The sequence below is a fragment of the Sus scrofa genome, chromosome 1 (genome assembly GCF_054392235.1).
Source record: "Sus scrofa isolate SSC_HxYL_T2T_F1_AM1 chromosome 1, Sscrofa_HxYL_maternal_Yorkshire_Landrace_v2.0, whole genome shotgun sequence".
Taxonomy (NCBI): Eukaryota; Metazoa; Chordata; class Mammalia; order Artiodactyla; family Suidae; genus Sus; species Sus scrofa.
This window is the reverse complement of record NC_139383.1, coordinates 214,804,823-214,826,963: the sequence shown is the minus strand read 5'-3', so window position 1 is coordinate 214,826,963 and position 22,141 is coordinate 214,804,823. Positions and strand designations below refer to the sequence as shown.

At 40.5% G+C, this 22,141-nt stretch overlaps 1 protein-coding gene across 28 annotated transcripts in view; it reads left to right on the top strand.

Moving 5' to 3' along the window:
* Positions 1 to 22,141, top strand: part of ADAMTSL1 (ADAMTS like 1) — a 1,005,193-nt gene that overhangs the window by 905,300 nt on the left and 77,752 nt on the right. For 21 of the 28 annotated variants that reach the window (XM_084984414.1, XM_084984443.1, XM_084984447.1 and 18 more), the window contains 2 exons: positions 2,664 to 2,843; positions 7,503 to 7,637. In XM_084984414.1, the coding sequence (XP_084840540.1) occupies positions 2,664 to 2,843; positions 7,503 to 7,637 (315 nt within the window). Of the gene's footprint in view, positions 1 to 2,663; positions 2,844 to 7,502; positions 10,090 to 10,395; positions 11,476 to 22,141 lie in introns of those variants that run through there. The other 7 variants (XR_014821152.1, XR_014821138.1, XR_014821132.1 and 4 more) reach the window with 1 other exon arrangement.

Sequence of the window (22,141 nt, the reverse complement as noted above, 5' to 3'; positions counted from 1 at the left end):
TGACTGGGAGGGTTTCCTTCAACTTATTTTTAAGAGGCTTTCTCCTGAATACCGTGGAATTTTTTCTTTTTCTAACACGAAAACAGACCTCAGGGCCCAAAGTCCAAGCTGGCATAGCCAGGCACTGTGATGTTCTTGCTCTCCCTAGTGGTGCTGCAATGAAAAGTCAGCTTCTCTGCCTTTCACCTGCATCTTTTCTCTGGGTATATTCAGAGACAGTGCCAGCCTGGCCCCTTTCTTACACTTGAGCATCAAGTCTCATGGTGTGTTCCTCTCCGTGATGGGACAGGGAAGCAGTGTCCAGTTCTCCACTCCATTCATCAGCCCTGCCTCCTTCCTCCAGCCCTCCTGCCAGTCCCTATTCATTCACATTGAATTATGGGTAATCTGAACAAAAGAGGGGAGCAGAGAGTCATTCTTCTATTCCCTACTAATAGGAAGAAACCCTACAGATTGGCCAAATCTCTTGGGCTACCATCCACCTCTGGAGACCCCACCTGAGGCAGCAGGGCAGCCAGGGCACCAGTGACACCCACACAAGTTAGCTCACAGTTAGCAAGGGAACATGAGCGCACCCTTGCTCCCCACCCCCATTTCCTGCCACTCAGAGCTTGGGAACAGCAAGTGCTTATGGGGCCGTAATGAGCATAATTATGATTATTATGATAAGCCATAATGATGTCTGGCTGTTACAGAGTAGACTGTGGGTAAATCCTATTCATGAAGGACAGACAACAGGTACATAGGTAACTCCTTGAAGGCATCTGCATTCTCAACAGCAGGCTTCCCAGGAAGGATCACACTGCCCTTGGTCCAAGAGTAGAATCCATCCCCAACTCAAGAAAAGCACAGGACTAATGCTCTGACTCTTGAGTACCCCTGTGACCCCATTTACATGGATTTGACATTCTAAACCTGCCCTGGATACATATCCAAGTTTATGAGCAAATGTGAGCTGAGTCAACAAGCTAGATCGTGCAAAGGATGGAGCTTTACACTCCCTGGAGACCTGTGAATTAATGCACATACCTTCTCTCAGCTCACTCAGAGCTTGGCCTCCTGTGGAGCCTCCATACAGACCATCTCTGAAGGCTTGCTTACCAGCATGTCAACCACAGGGAAACTCCCTCAGGAGTTAAGGCCAGTCCCTTTTCTTAGTCCATTCAGGCTGTATAGCAAAATGCCATAGACATTTTGTGGCTTAAAAAGAAGTTTGTTTCTCATAGTTCTGGAGGCTGGGAATTCCAAGATCAAGGTGCCAGGCCATTTGGTTCCTGATGAGGACTCTTCCTGGCTTGCAGACAGCTGTCTTCTTGCTTTGTCCTCACACGATGGGAGTGGGGTTTGTGGTGGGGAGAACAAACATTAGCTCTTCTTTTAAGGGCACTAATCCCATTACAAGGACTGCCTCCCTCGTCATGACCTCATCTAAAATTCTAAAAAAAAAATTTTTTTTTTTTTTTTTTTTTTGCTTTTTAGGGCCACACCTGTAGCATATGGAAGTTCCAAGGCTAGGAGTCAAATCAGAGCTACAGCTGCCTACACAACGGCTCATGGCAATGCCAGATCCCCAACACAGTGAGCGAGACCAGGGATCAAACCCGCATCCTCATGGATCCTAATTGGGTTTGTTAACCACTAAGCCACAAAGCGAACTCCTAAACCTAAAAAATCTTCAGAGGCCCCACCTCCTTACAGCATCACACTGGGGGTGGTTAGGGCTTCAACATATGGATTTGCAGAGCACGCAAACATTTAGTCCATAACCATCCTAGAGGACAGATCCTGGCTTCCAAAGTCAGGAACCCCATCCCAATCCATACACACACACATCTTCCCAGCTCTCTCTTGCACCAATAAACTTAGATTGAGGAGAGATCAGAGTATTTTCTTTTTGTCTTCCTTTTTCTATGGTGCTACCATAGTTCCATGTTCTCTTCTTCCAAGAAAATACCAAGGCTTCAAAAATTCCAGGCTTATTTTCTACATAGAGTGTCAACTTGGTAAGGAACTAGCAGCTTTCTTTTGTCTGGTTCATGAATATTTTAACATTTTATAGCTTTTCACTTCCTATTGAAGTATAATATTTATACAGAAAGTGCCCATATCATAAAGGTCCCAAGCCCACCAAACCAGCCCCCAGGTCAAGAAAGAGAGGATTGCTAGAGGAAGCCCCACTCTGACTACTGGGAACAGAGACGGCTGTTACCAGTTTTTGTTTTCCACTTTCAGAAAGGAAATCATAGCTTTCTAAAAAATGTGTACTCTTTTGTGTCTGGCTCTTTTTTATTCAACATCATGTTTGTTTCCTGCGGTTGTCATTCATTTCCACTGATGAATAGGTTTGGTTGTTAGCTGTTTTCTCCCAAGAATCTGGGTATACTCTTTCCACCCTGGCAAGTACCCTCTCCCAGCTGACTGCTTCCTCTTCTTTTAACCAACCTCTCTCTTACTGCCTCATCAGTCTAAGTTTTAAAAGGCAAAAGATTCCCCAGACAGCTGAAAAGTTGAAGGCATTATTTAGTTTGGCTGAAGCCTAGTAGAAGACGCCCAGGCAGATGCTTCATGCAGAGTAGCCCTGGGGTGGGCCCGCAGAAGGGCCATAAAGCCTCCAGGGTCACCTGAATATATCGGCAGATGAGTTTATTTTTTTTTCCTCCTAGGTGTGCCTGAAGCTGAAGTCACTTGGTTCAGGAATAAAAGCAAACTGGGCTCCCCTCACCATCTGCATGAGGGCTCCTTGCTGCTCACAGCCGTCTCCTCCTCAGACCAGGGTCTGTACTCCTGCAGGGCGGCCAATCTGCATGGGGAGCTAACTGAGAACACCCAGCTACTGATCCTAGGTAAACACCCTGACGTTGGCCACCCTCCCCCCCCCCCGGGATGGCCAACCCACCTTCCACCTCCTCCTGTTCCTGATCCAGTTAAGTGAAATTAAGTGCATAAAGGTGAAATCAACATCCCTTCCCTTCTCCCTACCTTAGGGCCTTCCAGTAGAAAGAGCACAGACCTTGGGGCCAAGCTGGCCAAGCAGATATTAGTTTGAAGCCTGCTCTACTGCTTACTCACTGTGTGACCTTGGGCCAGTCATGTAACCTTACTAAAACTTAGATGCTGGTCTCTGTGTAGAAGTCTGTGAAACAAAGATTGCCCATATTAGGGGTAGGGGGTGGCAAATAGAGGGAATAGAAATACTGCTTCTGTGTTAAGAACCTCTGGGTTAAGAACTATTCCATCTGTGTTAAGAACTTCTTTGAGAACCAGAAGAAAACTATAGATTACCTTGTCCAGAAAAACTTGTAAATGCTAAATTTTTCATACAATTTCAGGAAGTTCATAGCCTTGTCCACCTCAAGTCCATATGTCTATTCCCATCTTAGTTAGTTCCAGCTGCTCTAGTGAAATACCACAGACTTGGGGGCTTATAAACAAAATTTTGTTCCTCTCAGTTCTAGAGACAGGAAATGCAGGATCCAGGTGCCCACGTGGTTGGGCTCTGACAAAGGTCCTCTACTTGACTGCAGAATGATGGTTTCTGGCCATGTTCTCGTATGGCAGAAGAGATGAGCCAGCTCTCTGGGGTCTCGCTTATGAGGGCACTTATCCCCACCATGAGGGCTCCACTCTCATGACCTAGTCACCCCCCCAAAGACCCAATCTCCTAATTTTAATACCTTGAGGGGGTTAGGATTATCAACGTATTAATTTGGGGGAACACAAATATTCAGTCTATAGTACCCCCAAACATAATGACCCCTGATTTAAGAGTCCAACACAGCACCTGGCATAAAATACTTATTTAAAAATAACAACAGTTATACAGAAACAGACTCACAGATGGAGAACAGATTTATTGCCATGGGGGTTACCAAGAGGGATGTGGGGAGGAAGTGGGATGGACAGGAAGTTTTGGGTTAATAGATGTAAACTATTACATTTAGAATGGATAAGCAATGAGGTCCTGCTATACAGCACAGGGAACTATATCCAGTCTCGGGGTAATCCATGATGGAAGATAATATGAGAAAAAGAATGTAGGAGTTCCTGTGGTGGCGCAGTGGTTAACAAATCTGACTAGGAACCATGAGGTTGCGGGTTCGATCCCTGGCCTTGCTCAGTGTTAAGGATCTGGGGTTGCTGTGAGCTGTGGTGTAGGTCGAAGATACAACTTGGATCTCGCGTTGCTGTGGCTGTGGTGTAGGCCGGTGGCTACAGCTCCGATTAGACCCCTAGCCTGGGAACCTCTATATGCTGTGGGAGGCGGCCCTAGAAAAGGCAAAAAGACAAAAAAAGAAAAGAAAGAAAAGAAAAGAAAAGAAAAAGAATGTATATGACTGGGCCACTATATTGTACAGCAGATAATCGGCTCAACACTGTAAATCAACTATAATAAAAAATAAAATATTAAAGTAAATAAATAAATAAATAATAAAAATGGCCACAGTTACCAGGACCACATTCAACACTCACTGATACCCAGGGCTGGACTCAGCCATGTTCCAACCTAAACATTTTGCTCCCCTGGATTAGGACTCTCTGCTTCTCTTCCCTGTGGAGTCTGGGAAATGGTGGGATGGGATAAAGAAGCTTGCCTTTGTCTTAGGTTTTTCAAAAAAGCACTTATTAGAGCCTTTATGTTAGCTCTCTCACTAAGAGAAAGCCATCATTCTTACCAAAAATTAAAAAGGAAAATGTGAGAAATATGAATAATTACACACCACGTGTACATACCCGTACATACATTATGGGCTTCTGCAGGGAAAAGTAAGTAAACTTTATACTCATATTTTCACAACCCCAAATTGATGATTTATCAAAGCATAGGGTCTAGTCCCTGCCCACTCAGATTTCAGAGAGGCCCAGATGGGTTTTCCTCTCACCAGTGGCTGCGTAAACTGCTAGTCATCTTAGGAAGCCGCAGAAAATCAGCTCCGTGAAGGATGTCATTTGTTTTGTGTTGGATTTCATCTGGCTGAGCTGCTAGTCCAGAGCTCAGGGCCCAGGGACTGTTGCCCCACACTGAGTTATGGTGCTTACTGTGGATTTTGCCTCCCTAATAACCCTTCCTTGTCACCTCTGCTAAGAGAGATGAAAGCAAAGGCTGCATAGCCACTGCTGAGGCTCCACCAATGAAGTGTGTACATTCTGGGAGCCAGTTCTGCAGCATTCCAACTCTGATTCAGTGTGACCATGAATGTGGCATTTGAAGAGCATGACATCTTCCTATTTTAATCAAACTGAATAGGGGAAAAAAAATCACTATTTATATTTCTTAACTTGGGGGCTTTCCTCAATCAGAAGTCTTGGCTGAGTCATCAGAGTTTGTTAGCTTTGATGGTACTTTATGCATATAGGAGTTATGTTTCATTTTTTTCAACCAGCCCAAAAAGGGGGCTTAATTTTTAAGAGATGTTTCATGTGTAAAACTGAGGTTTCATGCCAAGGCCTATGACTTAACCTGTAACATGGAGACTTGTGGTGTCATGAGGCCAACTTTCGTTCATGGTACCACCAGATGAATATTCATTAAGTGTTGCCTCCAAGTCCCATGAATAACTTTAGGATAAATACAAGAGATGACTTCTGTCCTTGGGGAAGTTACAGTTTCCCTTGGAAGATCAACTGGACATGCCCTAAAGAAGAAACTTATGACAGATGCTGTAAGGACATTAGGAAGGGCTGACTTTTGGCTGAGAAAGATGGATGGCTTTGAAGATGGGGCATAACCTCCCCATTTGGCTTCTTGAATTTTAATATTCTTGAACAAATATTCAATTTTAATTTTCCTCAGGGAATTCTATTTCAATATTCAACTTCAATTTTTTTTTTTGTCTTTTGTCTTTTTAAGGCCACACCTGTGGCATATAGGGGTTCCCAGGCTAGGGGTCTAATCAAAGCTGTAGCTGTCAGCCTATGCCACAGCCACAGCAATGCTAGATCTGAGCCGTGTCTGTGACCTACACCATAGCTCATGGCAACACCAGATCTTTAACCCACTGAGCGAGGCCGGGGATCAAACCCACAACCTCATGGTTCCTAATCAGATTCATTTCCGCTGCGCCATGATGGCAATCCCCAACTTCAATATTTTTGAGGGGATACTAAAAAGGACCAGAAGAAGAGAGTCTAGGTTTGAATAAACTGTCACTATCAATTCCTAAATTCATGGTATTTAAGAGTAAAAAGAGACTTAGGAAATAATGAGTTTTTTCATCATTTTATGGATGAGGAAACTAAGGCTTAGAGGAATTAAGTCAGTTGCCCAAGTTAGTGAATGAAGGAGCTACAGCTCAAATCAAGTTTCTGAATCTAATCATGATGATCTTACCATATTCCATATAAAGAATATTTTAAATTATATAGAATATATATAATATCTTTATAATTTTTAATTTTTATATGTGTATAATTTGTATACAGATGTATATGTGTATATATGAGATTCATCATTGTTTTCTGTATGTGATAGTCTTTCGTGGTCAAAAGCAGAGTAGACAGAATGTTTCTGAACTAGATTCAGGCACCACTTATTTATTCGCCATCCCTAACAAGTACTGAAGAAAGTGACAAGTACTCAGTAGGCCCTCAATGAATACTGTTGAAATGACCATCAATTATAAGGGCAACATTTCTGCTTCTCCTTCAACTTCAGCAAATGCTTTAGAGAAAAAGGTGGTAATTGGCCTTGGAGTGGTAATGGCACTGCTGCAGAGTGCAAAAGGGGGGAGAGGGGAGCAGAATTTTGCTCCTCTCCCACCCCTGGAAAATCTGGGATCTTCCTGCCACTAGGTTTAGCAGGTGCTTCCCTCTTTATTCGTTCAGCAGAACTAATAACCAAGCCACTGTATTGCCCATTTTTGTCACTTTTAGGTCTATGATTCCTGATGACATCAGCCCTGACTCCTTAAATATTTTGAATAATAAATCATCCTTGTCAGGCTTATATGATCCTATCTGTACTAGACCACAAAGCACATTCCAACCTCATAGCTGGACCCTTTTCTTCATAGAAAAAGCCACTCATAGGATCCTTTTAAATAAATTCCTGTGGTATGTTCTGATCTGTGGAGACAAAGCACCTCCCTCTAAAGGATATTATAAGAGTTAAATGAAAAAAAGGAATGAAAAATACTTTTAGCACAGGACCTGGTGTATAGTAAATGCTGGAGAAGTGTTGACTTTTTTAAAATGTCTATAATACAGTTTAATTTACCTACACATTTATAGAGTGACATGGTATAAAGTGGTATTCAGTAAGGCACTCCAGGAATCAACATGTCTGATACTTGCTACAGATCTTACTGTTTCAGGCATCAAATATCATGTTTGAAATTCAGACTCACCTTGATAGGAACACCTTCTCTATAGGAGAAATGATGTTAAAGGTACCAATCATAATGCCTGCCTTACACACAGACACACATGCCTGCCCATCTCTCCCTCTCCACGTAATGCAGCCTTCACACTTTCACCTGCCTGATTCACCATCTGCCTTCTCACAGATCCCCCCCACGTCCCCGTGCACTTGGAAGACATCAGGGCCATGCTCTCAGCCACTGGACCGAACCTTCCTTCAGTGCTGACATCTCCTCTGGGAACACAGCTGGTCCTGGATCCTGGGAACTCTGCTCTCCTTGGTGAGTCCAACCCTCTGGAACATTAGGCAGAAGTCCAGGGCTGGACAGGATTTATGGATGGGTGACTGCTTGCAGGTGGGAGGGAGGCAGCCCTGGGGGGTAGCCAACAGGAAATCACTAAATTGCCTACACAATCCAGATTCACCAGTGGAAACTTGGCTGACTTTCCAGAGGAGGCAAATGCAATTCTTAATCTGGACTCTAGCTTGTCCAGAGTCCAACATGGCTCCTTTCTGAATCCTCCTGGACTGATGCCACAGTCCTCCTCTCAATCAGATTGACACCCAAACTTGGAGGCAGATAAAGCTTGGAGGCAGATACAGTAAAGAAGAGCTCCTATACCTCCTCTGCCCTTGCCAATAGTATCCCAGTACCACCATCCCCTGACCCCATCTTACCTAAATTAGAGCTATAAGCAGCTTTCAAGGAGAAAACTGCAATATCAGTACCTCCCCAAAGCCAGGCAGTCTGTTTAAGCCTCCTTCTGTAGGTAGGACCAAAAACCAACCCAGACAGACTCCACAAGGCAGGTGTTTCAATAACCCCACCAGGTACAATTTCCCTGCATCTGTCATTGGGAACCTCTGCCAAGTTATTGCCCACATGGCTGGCACCCTCTTGTAGCAGAGAATTGTTCAAGGGCATCCAGATCCTGGACCTCTCACCCCAGAATCATGGAGAGGCCATAACAACCTCTACCTTCCAACATGTATCTGGAGATGGTCAAGGTAGAGAAGAAGTCCTCTGCCTTCAAAGGCCTGGGGAAAAAAATGGCCTACGAAATGGAGGAAATGCCATTCTATGTATGGCCCCAAATGTTTGTCGTGGTAGTTAGAATTATTCCCCTGGATCAGTGTTGAAAGTTCCTCTACTCTTCTCATCCTCTATCAGGGAGCAGGAGGCCAATAGGTTCCCAGTCATACTGGTGATAACTTAATATGGCCATAGGGCTTAGTTATCTTTAGAGTAATTACAGAAAGATTACTTTTCAGTTTTCTTATTATCTGAAATTAGCAAAGAATGCATTAAGCATAGGGAAAAATCTATTGATTTCTCTGTTTCTGATCTGGGTAAAAATAAAACACAGGTAATGAGTAGCCTTATTCTATTTCTTTTAACTTAACGCAAACTTGGTGTTGTGTTTTCCACATCATGTTGATCAGAATTCATAGAAATTTAAACTTGCTGCTGATTCTTTTTTTTGGCACACAAATGGTGAATTTATTCTAAATTAAATGTGTGTGTTGTAAACTTTTTATTTTAGGCCCATCACTATGAGAAATTGTTGTAACTCTTCATCATAGCCCAGTCACTAGCAAGATGCACCGCAGTTGTTTATTTTCAAGTTCAATAACTCTTAGGTCACTCAGGTGCCATTCAGCATGCTGGAAAGTTTAACTTGCTCATATTTTTCTATGATAGCTTTATTTTCTTTCTCCCTTATTCTGAAATAATATTTTGTCTTATTTTAGCCATGGACGATAGAATTTATTGTGCTTTATGCTGCTGCATTCTATTCCTAGTTTATGGTGCTTTGTTACCTCAGACTCGTATTTAAATCTAAGAGTTAAAAAACACCTTCTTCCCTAGCTCGCCCTCAGACCACTCCACTTGAATGAACCAGTATCCGTAATGTAACTGTGTGGGCAAAATGGACTCCAATGGTGAATGTCAGGGTCTTGCCAATACCAGAGAACTAGGACAGATCCACAAGGAATTGTGGAGATGACTTCAGGAATGTCAAGCATCAGGACTTTAAGAAGTAGGGCAGTTGAGATGGACCAGAACCTCATTGTTATTCTTTGGAGCTAAGCACTGAAGGATGGAGGGCGGGGATTCAAATAGGTGCAAAGGAAACAGGCACTCAAGATAAGGAAGGTGCCATGAGCCCAGAGATGAAAAGGTATGGGATATGGATCAGGTGTCTGTTCTGAAACAGCTGTAAAACCCCATTGCTTTAAAGCTGAGGACAGGCAGCTGATCTAGAATATAAACCAGACCTTCAGAAGGAGCAAGTCTCAACTAGAGTTTGTCCACTCAGCTGTGACTCCAACCCCTACTGCAGACATTCTAATAGCCTCCCTCCATCTTGAACCTCCCCAGCTAGTGGCTCATCCCGATCTGTTAGTCCCATTGGCGACTTCCATCCCTGGCTCCCATTGGTGGCCCTTTTAGACCAGATTGTGGGTTCTGGGTACAAGAAGGGCCAGAGAGGAGATTGTATGGAAGGTTGCTCAGAATTTAGAATGGTCAATAGCATCAAATTGTGGAGGACCTTGATTATTAGGCTATGGAAGTAGGATTGCTATGTGGGAAGTGGGGAGAGCTCTTTAAAGGATTTTTAAGTAGGAGAATGATGTGGTTAAAGTAATATTTGACAAACTCAATCTGACATTCTGTAAGCATGTGTAATCAATAGTGGAGAGATTTAATGAAGAAACACTATTTTGGAGTTCCCGTCGTGGCGCAGTGGTTAACGAATCCGACTAGGAACCATGAGGTTGCGGGTTTGGTCCCTGCCCTTGCTCAGTGGGTTAACGATCCGGCGTTGCCGTGAGCTGTGGTGTAGGTTGCAGATGCGGCTCGGATCCCGCGTTGCTGTGGCTCTGGCGTAGGCCGGTGGCTACAGCTCCGATTCAACCCCTAGCCTGGGAACCTCCATATGCCGCGGGAGCGGCCCAAGAAATAGCAGCAACAACAACAACAACAAGACAAAAGACAAAAAAAAAAAAAAAAAAGAAAGAAACACTATTTTGAGGCTAACAGATGTTCTAGATCAGAATGGAAATATGTGGCAAAGATACTTGTTAATCACCCCTTCCCCATCCAAGACACCCCTAATCAATCATGACACTCACTCAGCCCAGGCTCTACCTTGGAATTCATGTTAACATTCCCACCACTCGCGTTGGCAGTTGAACTATAGGATGAAAGCCTTTTGCCAACCCCATTATAGCCAGTACTGGTTGAGATTCCTTTGTATGTATTTCTCTCATCTACATGGCTATTTGGCTGCAACAGATTCAAAGAACTCCCTGATTCTGTAGCACAGGGACAATAATTCAAGAACCTGGATTCTCATGTCTTCATGGGAGGAAAGGGAGAAGGGAGATTTGGGGATTTTTAAGCCATATGTCAGAGCTAACTCTTCTCCATAAAGTTCTGAGTGTTGAGCTCCCCAGAAGGGGAAGCCTATTCCAGAAATGGCTGTTTTAGTTTTCAGACACTCTGGTATTGATGTCACTTTAAGCCACTGCTACAACATTCAGGATGGAACGTTGATGGAGTGACACGTGCATGGGCTCATCTGGGCCTCACTTCCCATATTGTAAATGAAGACTTGGAACTGGGGAGTCCCCTGCTGCTTTTACATGCTTTTCTGTATGACATAGACATGGAAAAGGCCCAGTGGAGGCCTGACCGTGCAGGGTGGACCTAGGCTAACTGAATCCACTGTCCCAGGCAAGGCAGGTGCTAAATTTTCTGTCCTTGTTTTCCACCTATCCTTTGAGCAGGAAGGCTCAACTGTGCCAACTGCTCTGGGCAAAGCCAACGCCCATGCCACTGCCTTTGGTGTCCAGGCCCAAGCGTACCCCACAGGGCCACATTTTCAGAGCAGCAGCATCTCAGGCCTCCCCATAGCACCCAGACACTTTTTCAGTCTTCTGTTAAATATATTTTTTGGCCACTAAGGCCTAAGACTAATATTTCTCACAGTATCATTTTATATGTTTTTAGCATTGATATTTTATGAAAAATAACTTGTGTTGGAGTTTTATTATAAGAGCAATGTGTCTTCATTGTAGAGTAATTAAAAATTGAAGCAAAAAGAAAAAAATGAATATGATCTGTAATTATCTAGCCAAGAAGTAACCAGTGCAAAATATCTTTTTCCTAGCCATTAATATATATTATGTATTATATGTATTTTTTGTCTAAAGTGAAATCATATTCTAACTTTTACAAATCATAATGCTTGTAACTTTTTTCATTTAATGGTATATAAAAATCATCTTTCCATGTCTCGGTATTTTTCTACAGTTTTATTTTTGATGGCTGCATTTGTAGGAGGATCTATATTTTATTGAACTAATTTTCTAATATTGAACTTTTAAGTTCTGTGCAATCTTTTGTTAATATAAAAACATCGATATGAATATTCTTATTTCTAAATCCTGTGTACATCCCTCTTAGAATTAACTTCTAGAAGTGGAATTATTATATCCAAAAGTTTGTATGTTTTAGGTTATTGCTTTATGTTGTCAAATTGCCCTCCAAAAAAGTTTTACCCATGTATATATCCACCAGCACTATATGAGACTTCCTATTCCCCCCACATATTACCAATACTAGATATAGCCAAGAGTTATTATACTTACAAGTTTAATTGGTGAATATACAATAGTATAAAATAGAATACCAAAATGGTCTCATTTTTTAAAATTTTTACTCCTTCAATTATGATTTTCAATAATTTTGTTTTTAACATGTATCAGAAATTTATATTCATTTAAATCAGGGTATTCATTTTTGATAAGTATCCTTGTTTTTTGAAAAAGAATAATACATATCTAGATATGTTTGACATATATTAGACAGTATTTTTTTTTTTTCTGCTTTTTAAGGGTCACACCCATGGCATATGGAAGTTTACAGGCTAGGGGTTGAATCAGAGCTCCACCTGCCAGCCCAGGCCACAGCCATAGCAACTTGGGATCTGAGCCACACCTATAACCTACACAGCAGCAACACCAGATCCTTAACCCACTGAATGAGGCCAGGGATCAAACCCGCATCCTTATGGATCCTAGTCAGGTTCATTAACCGCTGAGCCATGAGGGAACTCCCAGAAGCTTTTTAATAAAATGTTTATTTTATATTGGAGTATAGTTGATTTACTATGTTTTGTTTCAGGTGTATAGCAAAGTGATTCGGTTTTATACATATACATAAATCTACATTCTTTTTCGGATTATTTGGCCATATAGGTTATTACAGAATATTAGGAGTTCCCATCGTGGCGCAGTGGTTAACGAATCCGACTAGGAACCATGAGGTTGCGGGTTTGGTCCCTGTCCTTGCTCAGTGGGTTACCGATCCGGCGTTGCTGTGAGCTGTGGTGTAGGTTGCAGATGCAGCTCGGATCCCGCGTTGCTGTGGCTCTGGTGTAGGCCGACGGCTATAGTTCCTATTGAACCCCTAGCCTGGGAACCTCCATATGCCGCGGGAGCGGCCCAAGAAATAGCAACAACAACAACAACAACAACAAAGACAAAAGACAAAAAAAAAAAAAGAATGTTAGGTAGTGTTCCTTGTGCTGTACAGTAGGTCCTTGTTGGTTATCTATTTTATATATAATAGTGTGTATATTTTAATCACAAACTCCTAATTTATCCCTCCCCTTGCCTTTCCCCTTTGGTAACCATAAGTTATTTTTCAAAGTCTGTGAGCCTGTTTCTGGTTTGTGAAACATTTGCATTATTTTTTAGGTCCCACATATAATAAGTGACATCATATAATATTTGTCTTTCTCTGACTTACTTCACTTAATATGATAATCCCTATGTCCATCTATGTTGTTGCAAATGACATTATTTCATTTTTATGGCTGAGTAATATTCTATTGTATATATTTACCAAATCTGCTTTATCCTTTCCTCCATGGATAGATATTTAGATTCCTTCCATGTCTTGATTATTACAAATAGAGTGGCGATAAATATTGGGGTGCATGTATCTTTTCAAATCATGATTTTCTCTAGATATATGCCCAAGTGTAAGGTTGCTGGATCATATGGTATTTCTATATTTAGTTTATTAAGGAACCTCCATACTGTTCTCCATAGTAGTTGTACACATTTACATTCCCACCAACAGTATAGGAGGGTTCCCTTTTCTCTATACCCTCTCCAGCATTTATTATTTGTACACTTTTTGATGACGGCCATTATGGCAGGAGTGAAATGATACCCTATTGTAGTTTTGCTGTGCATTTCTCTAATAATTGGTGGTGTTGGACATCTTTTCTTGTGCTTTTTGGCCATCCATATGTCTTCTTTGGAGAAATGTCTACTTATATCTTCTGTTCATTTTTTGATTGGGTTGTTTATTTTTTTGATATACAGTTGAAGGAGCCAGAGCCATTTGTATGTTTTGGAAACTAATCCCTTGCCTGTCACTTCATTTGCAAATATTTGCTTCCATTCAGTGGGTTGTCTTTTCCTTTGTTTTTTGTTTTTTTTTTTTTTTTTAAGGGCTACACCCATGGCATATGGAAGTTCCCAGACAAGGGGTTGAATCATAGCTGCAGCTGCTGGCCTATGCCACAGCTACAGCAGTAACAGTTCTGAGCCACATTTGTGGCCTACACCTCAGCTCACAGCAAGGCCAGATCCTTAACCCACTGAGCAGGACCAGAGATCAAACCCATTCCTCATGGATACCAGTTGAGTTCATTAGAGCTACAATTGGAACTCCTTGTTTATTTATTTTTTTTATTTGTTCCATTTGCTGTGCAAAAGCTTTTAAGTTTAATTAGGTCCCATTTGTTTATTTTTATTTATTTTCATTACTCTAGTAGGTGTATCCAAAAAATTATTGCTGTGATTTATATTCTGCCTATATTTTCCTTTAAGAATTTTATAGTATTTGGTCTTAAATTTATATCTTTAATACACTTTGAGTTTATTTTTGTGCATAGTGTTAGAGATTATTCTGATTGCATTCTTTTACATGTAGCTGTTCAGTTTCCCAGCATCACTTACTGAAGAGACTGACTTTTCTCTATTTTATATTCTTAGCTCCTTTGTCAAACCCATAGATGCATGGGTTTATCTCTGAGCTTTCTATCCTGTTCCACTGATCTGTGTATCTGTTTTTGTGCCAGTACAATACTGCCTTGATGACTGTAGTTTGTAGTATAGTCTAAAGTCAAGGATCCTGATTCTTCAGCTCCATTTTTCTTTCTCAAGATTGCTTTGGCTATTCATGGTCTTCTGTGTTTCTTTCCATAACAGATTTTAATTTTTTTGTTCTAGTTCTATGAAGAATTTCATTGGTAATTTAATAGGGACTGTGTTGAATATGTAGATTGCCTTGGGTGGTATAGTCATTTTGGCAATAATGTTTTTTCCAGTCCAAGAGCATGGTATATCTTTCCATCTATTTGTGTAATCTTTGATTTCTTTCATCAGTGTCTTATAGTTTTCAGAGTACAGGTCTTTTACCTCCTTAGGTATGTTTATTCCTAGGTATTTTATTCTCTTTGATGCAGTGGTAAATGACATTGTTTCTTTAATTTCCCTTTCTTATTGATGGTTGGTAGTATATACAAACATAAGATTTTTCTGTGTATAAATTTTGTATCCTGCAAGTTTACCCAATTCATTGATGAGTTCTAGTAATTTTCTAGTGGCATTTTAGGGTTTTCTATGTATAGTATCATGTAATCTGCAAAGAATGACAGTTTTACTTCTTCTTTTCCAATTTGGATTTTTTAATTCCTTTTTCTTCTCTGATTGCCATGAGTAGGACTTCCAAAACTATGTTGAATAAAAGGGTGATAGTGGACATCCTTGTCTTGTTCCTGATCTCAGAGGAAATGCTTTCAGCTTTTTACCAATGACTATGACTTTAGCTGCGGTTTATTATATATGGCCTTTATTAGGTTGAGGTGGGTTCTCTCTAGGTACACTTTCTGGAGTATTTTATAATAAATGTTGAATTATATCAAAAAAATTTTCTGCATATATTGTGATGATCATATGGTTTTTATTCTTCAGTGTATCACACTAATTGATTTGCAGATGTTGAAAAATCTTTGTATTCCTGGAAAAAATCCCTCTTGATCATGGTTTGTGGTTTGATTACTATCTTTAGTATTGTGTATGGATTGTTCTTTCTTATTTGTGTGTGTGTATCTTTTGTAGATTTTTGGTTTACAATTACCATGAGGTTTTGACATAGCAGTCTATATACACAAATTTGTTTAAGTTGCTGTTCTCTTAATTGCAAATGCATCCCCAGTATCCTGCATCTGTACCCTCCTCTTCTCATGATTGCTTGTTTTGATATCATATTTATTTGTGGAGATTTCCTACCTTTATAATTTGTATGTTTGCTTTTACCTATGAGTCTCCTCATTTGTAGTTTTCTTGTTTCTAGCTGTAGCCTGTTCTTTTATACCTAGAGAAGTTCCTTTAGTATTTGTTGAAAAGCTAGTTTGGTGGCGCTGAAATCTCTTAGCTTTTCCTTGTCTGTGAAGCTTTTGATTTCTCCTTCAAACCTGAATGAGAGCCTTGTTGGGTAGAGTATTCTTGTTTGTAGATTTTTTCCTTCCTTCATTACTTTAAGTATATCATGCCACTTCCTTCTGGCCTGCAGTTTCTGCTGAAAAATCAGCACATAACCTTATTGGGTTTCCCTTGTGTGTTTTTTGTTGTTTTGCTGTAGCTGCTTTCAATGTTTCCTCTTTGTCTTTAATTTTGATCAGTTTGATTAATATGTGTCTCATGGTGTACCTCCTTGGGTTTATTCTCTATGGTATTTATTGTGCTTCCTGGACATGAGTGAGTGATTCCCATATTAGGGAATTTTTTGCTATTATCTTTTAAAATATTTTCTCAGGCCCTCTCTCTCTTCTCCTCATGGGGCCCCTATAATGAGAGTGTTGGTACAGTTCATGTTGTCCCAGAGTTCTCATTTCTTTTCATTCTTTATTCTTTTCCAAGGCAGTGATTTCCACCAATATGTTTTCAGCTTACTTATTCACTCTTCTGCCTCATTTATTCTGCTATTGATTCCTTCTAGTGTCTTTTTCATTTCAGTTGTTTTACCATTTATCCCCTTTTGGTAATTGTTGTTTTTTAAATCTTCTGGATTTTTTTTTTAAACATTTGTCTTCTCAGTCTGTGCCTCCATTTTTTTTTTCCTGAGATCTTGGATAATCTTTACTGTCATTGCACAGAATTCTTTTTGAGTCAGATTGCCTATCTCCACTTCACTTGGTTGTTCTTCCGGGGTTTTATCTTTTTCCTTAACATATTTCTCTGCCATCTTATTTTATCTAACTTTCTGTGTTTGTGGCCTGTGTTCTACAGGCTATAGGATTGTAGTCCCTCTTGTTTCTGGTATCTGCACCCTGGTAGATTATGTTTATCTAGAGGCTTTTGTAGGCTTCCTGGTTTGGAGGACTGGTACCTGCCCACTAGTGGATGGAGCTGGGTCTTACCCCTCTAGTGGGCAGGGCTATGTCAAGTCATGTGTTTGGAGATGGCTCTGGGCTCAGGACGACTTTAGGCAGCCTGTATGGTGGTCAATGGTGCTGTGTTCCCACCCTGTTGGTTTTTTGGCCTGATACATCCCAATAGGCTGTTGGCTGAGGCCAGTTCTCAGTATCAAAATGGCGACTGATGTGAGAGCTCATTCTGATGAATATTCCCTGGAGTCTCTGCCCCAATGAGTCACAGCTGACCCCTGCCTCCCAAGGAGACCCTCCAAGACACAGTTAGGTCTGGCTCCAGTTCCTATGGAGTCACTGCTTTGCCCTGGGTTCCAGTCCACTTGAAAACTTGTGTGCACCCTCCAAGAGTGAGGTCTCTAATTCCCCCAATCCTATGGAGCTCCTGCACTCAAGCCTTGCTGGCCTTCAGAGCCATATGCTCCCAAGGCTCCTCCTGATGCTAGATCCCCAGGCTTGGGAGCCTGACTTGGGGTTGAGAATTCTCACTCATGTAGAAGAACCTCCAAGATATAATTATTTTCCAGTGTGTGGGTTACCCACATGGTGGCTATGGTATTTGATTATATTGCAAAAGCACCCTCTCCTACTCTCTCATTGTGTCTTCTTTGATTTTGGATGTAGAATATCTTGTTTAGAAGGTTCCAGTCTTTTTGTCAATGGTGGTTCAACAGTTATGATTTTGGTGTTTTTGTGAGAGCAGGTAAATTCAAGTCCTTCTCTTCCATCATCTTGTCTCCTCCCTGTTTTAAGTAGTTTTTTTAATTTAATTATAATTAATTTACAACACTGTATTGGTTTCAGATACAACATAGTGATTACATTTTTATAGCTAATACCCCATTTAAAAAAATATGACAATATTATTACAATAATTTGTAATACAGTCTATCCTGTAGCTTATTTATTTTATACATAATAGTTTATACCTCTTAATCCCATTCCCCATTTTGTCCTTCTCCTTCCCTCTCCTCTCTAGTAACAACTCGTTTGTTCTTTCTGAGTCTGTTTCTGTTTTATTATATTCATTTGTTTATTTTTTAGATTCCACTTATAAGTGATAATATACGTTATTTGTCTTTCTCTGTCTAACTCATTTCTCCAAGTATAATACCCTCCAGATCCATCCATGTTGCTACAAATAGCATTATTTCATTTTTTATGTCTAAGTAATATTCCATTACTTAGAAATACCACATCTTCTTTATTCATTCATCTGTCAGTGGACACTTAGGTTGCCTCCATGTCTTGACTATTAAATAATGCTGCTTTGGAAATTGGGACATGACATTTAAGTTTTTTAATAGCCTTATTTAGAGATAATTGACATACAGTTAAGATTATATATATTTAAAGTCTAAAATTTAATGTTTTAATATGGATGCATCTATGAAGCCATCACTACAATCAACATTATGAACATATTCATCATTCCCAAAAGTTACCTTGTGTCCCTTTGTAATCATTCCTTCACACTCCTGTCCCACCCCAGGCAACTATATAGATTAGATTGGATTTTTAGAATGTAGTATGAAAGAATCATACTTTTTGGAGATTTATCTTCTTTTACTCCATAATTATGTTGACATTCATCCACACTGTAACTTGCATCAATAGTGCATTTCATTCTGTTGTTGATTAGTGTCCATTGTACAGATATACCACTGCTTGTTCTACCACTCATCTGTGGAACAACAGAATGATTTCCCATTCTGGTTATTACAGTGAAGCTTCTGTATGTATTCATGTACTAGTCTTTGTATGACCACATGATTTCATTTCTCTTGATTAAATACCTAATAATAAAAGGACTGCATCATATGGTTGATGTATGCTTAACATTTTAAGAAACAGACTGTTTTCCAAAGTGGTTTCCCACTTTCATTCCTACCAGCAGTGTGTGATAGTTCTAGTTTCTCCACATCTTCACAAACACACATGATATAGTTGGCCTTTTTAATTTTAGACATTTTACTAAGTGTATAGTGGTTTCTCATTGTGGTTTTAATTTGTAGGTTCCTAATGGCCAATGCTGTGGACCTTCTTTTCATGTGCTTATTTGCCATACTGATTTCTTCATTGGTGGAATGTCTATCCAAATTTTGCCCTGTTTTCTTGTGGTGGTGGGGGGGGTCTTTACTTATTGTTGAGTGTTGTGTTCTTGTATATATTGGGTACAAATCTTTTATCAGCTATATGATTTCCAAATATTATGGTCCAGCCAGTGGCTATCTTTTCACTCTTTTAGTGTCTTTCAAAGAGCAGAAGATTTTAATTTTGATGAAGTTCAACTTAATAATTTTTGCTTTTTGGAGTTCCTGTTGTGGCACAGTGGAGACAAATCCAGCTAGGAACCATGAGGTTGCGGGTTCGGTCCCTGGCCTCGCTCAGGGGGTTAAGGATCCAGCATTGCCATGAGCTGTGGTGTAGGTTGCAGATGTGACTTGGATCTAGTGTTGCTGTGGCTCTGGCATAGGCTGGTGGCAAAAGCTCTGATTAGACCCCTAGCCTGGGGACCTCCATATGCCTCAGGTGTGGCCCTAAAAAGACAAAAAAAAAAGTAATTTTTGCTTTTATAGATGGTTCTTTTGGTATTATGTTTAAGAAATCTTTGCCTACTCCAAGGTTTCAAAGATTTTCTCTTTTCCCTCTAAGTTTTATTGTTTTAGTTTTTACAGTTATATCTATCATTTATTTTGGATTAGTTGTATCTATGGTATGCAGTATATATTGAAGTTCATTTTTATGCATACAGATACCCAACTTGTCCCACTACTGTGTTATGAAAAGATTATTCTTTCCCTACTGAACTGCCTTTGCATCTTTGTGGAAAATAAGTTGTCCTTATATATCTGGATGTATTTCAAAACCCTCTATTCTGTTTCTTTTGTTCACTTTACACTGCATTCTGCCTAATGCCCTAAGAACCATGAGGCTTTCCAGGCTGGTTAATTTCCTTTCAGCACCTTCTGCTAAATTGAGGGAGTCCACTGAGTCCATCTGGGTTTCCCTGTGTTATAGCCTGTAAACTCTCTCAAGGTGCTAAGCTGGGGCAACATGGGCTTACCTTGTTTTAGTTCCTGTCTCTCAGGGATTATTGCCCTTCACTGCCCAGTGTCTGGCATCTTGAAACCATTGCTTCATATTTTTTATTTTTTATTTACTTTTTTATAGTTTTGGTCATGAGGGTAAATTCAGTTTCTTTTAGTCAGAAATAGGTATAGATATAAATATATGAAAGATATCTGTGTGTGTACATATATATATGAGCATATATAAATATATGTATATATACATAAATATATATATAGCACGTATGTTTTAAATATTTTTCTAAACCAAGAAAGCACTCAAACTTGATAATCATGTTCTAGGATTATTACATCAATGCTTTTAAGAGATAATGTCTTCTAGGGCTGGCAAACTATGGCCCATGGGTCAAACCTAGTTCACACTTGTTTTTATAAATAAAGTTTTATTGGCATGTAGCCACACCCATTCATTTACCCAGGAATTGTCTGTGGCTGCTTTCACACCTTAATGCCAGAGCTGAGGGCTTGCTCCAGAAACTATATGGCCCACAAGCCTAAAATGTTTCATATCTGGCTCTTTAGAGGAAACATTTGCTGACCACTAACCTAGTCCTTCCAGTCCATTACATAGAAAGGATGCTTTGGAGTTCCCGTTGTGGCTCAGTGATAACAAATCTGACTAGTATCCATGAGGATGTAGGTTTAATCCCTGGCCTTGCTCAGTAGGTTAAGGATCCAGTGCTGCTGTGAGCTGCAGCAAAGGTCACAGTTGCAGCTCAAATCCCACATTGCTGTGGCTGTGGCGTAGGCAGGCATCTGCAGCTCTCATTCAACCTCTAGCCTGAGAACTTCCATATGCTGAATATGCGGCCCTAAAAAGAAAAAAAAAATTTTAAAAAGAAAGAAAGGATGCTGAGGTCTATGTTGGTGATCACATGTATCCTTTTCTGAGGAGGACCACACTCTGTTACTCTGTCCTTTATCTTGTCACTGGGTTAGGCTCTCTGCATGAAGTAAAAGATCCTGAAAGAAAAGAACAAGCATAGCTTACAGGAGTAGAGTTCTTTCTCAGGAGGGTCAGGAAAGAGAAGATCTTATTATAAAGGCGCTGGATTTTTGTCAGAATTAGATGATCTCAAGTGCCTTCAGTAACAAAATAGGCAATTATATGTGGCTTAGCAAACATGGTTCAGTACCTTTACTCTTATCTTCTTTATGTCCAAAACCTGTTAGAATGTCTTACAGAATATATATATATAAGGTTTGGTCCTTGTGAGTGAGTAAGCTCCAATGTCCAGTCAGAGGGGCTCCCCATGATATCTTTGCTGGAATGTCATGTCATGTTAGCCTCACAGAAAGCCAGGCTGCACAAGCCTTTTCTCATGTCTTGTGATTTCCTAAGAGGAGAGTGATTCAGGCATTGAAATCTGTATTTGCAGAATAGAGTTTTTCCATGAAAGAAGTCATTGTGCATGGTCCCTCTCCCATGCTGGGACTCAAGGGTTATAGCCAACACACACAGCAGCCTCTCAGCAGCACCAGCATGCTCCCCTGTGTCCTGCACATGGGACAGCTCCATCTCTCATTGCCCTTCCAGTCCCAGAGAAGCTGGGCTCTGAGTCTAGTTGGCTGATGGTTGTAGTGGTTTCCTTCTGGCATGTTCTCTTCTCCTCATTTGATGGGCTGAGGACGACAGAGCCCAGCTGGCATGAGATGCAGTTCCAGATGTCTGCTAAGAGCACCAGTGCTCTGGTTGACAAACATCTTGTACTTAAAGGTGAAAAAATGTTTCTTTCTCAAACACTGAAGTTGTGGCTGGTCTGCTGTTATAAGCCTGTCATGATGGCAAGGCATCTGTGGCTGGAATATAGGAAATCCATGTTGGGAGTTGAAGGTGGGGCTTACAGTCTTCAGTTACATGTCAACCCCTCAATGTAGGAGGGTATTTCAGAACACAGTTACAGAAATACTAATGTTCAGAAGTTAAAGCCTTGGTAAAGGGCCTAAAGAAGGTAATATCTCACAGACAGATTGCCAAAATGTTGATAGATAGATAGATCCAAAAATGTTGGTTGATATTATGTACCACTTTGAATTCTGGTAGGAGCACCTTGAGTCTGGTGGGGAAAGTAGTTCAAATGAAGAGGACTGTGATAAAAAGAGAAAAAACTAGGTGCTTTGGAGGCCTGGTCTGAACTTTAGGCAAGGTTTCTCTGAGGAGGGCATGTTTAGGC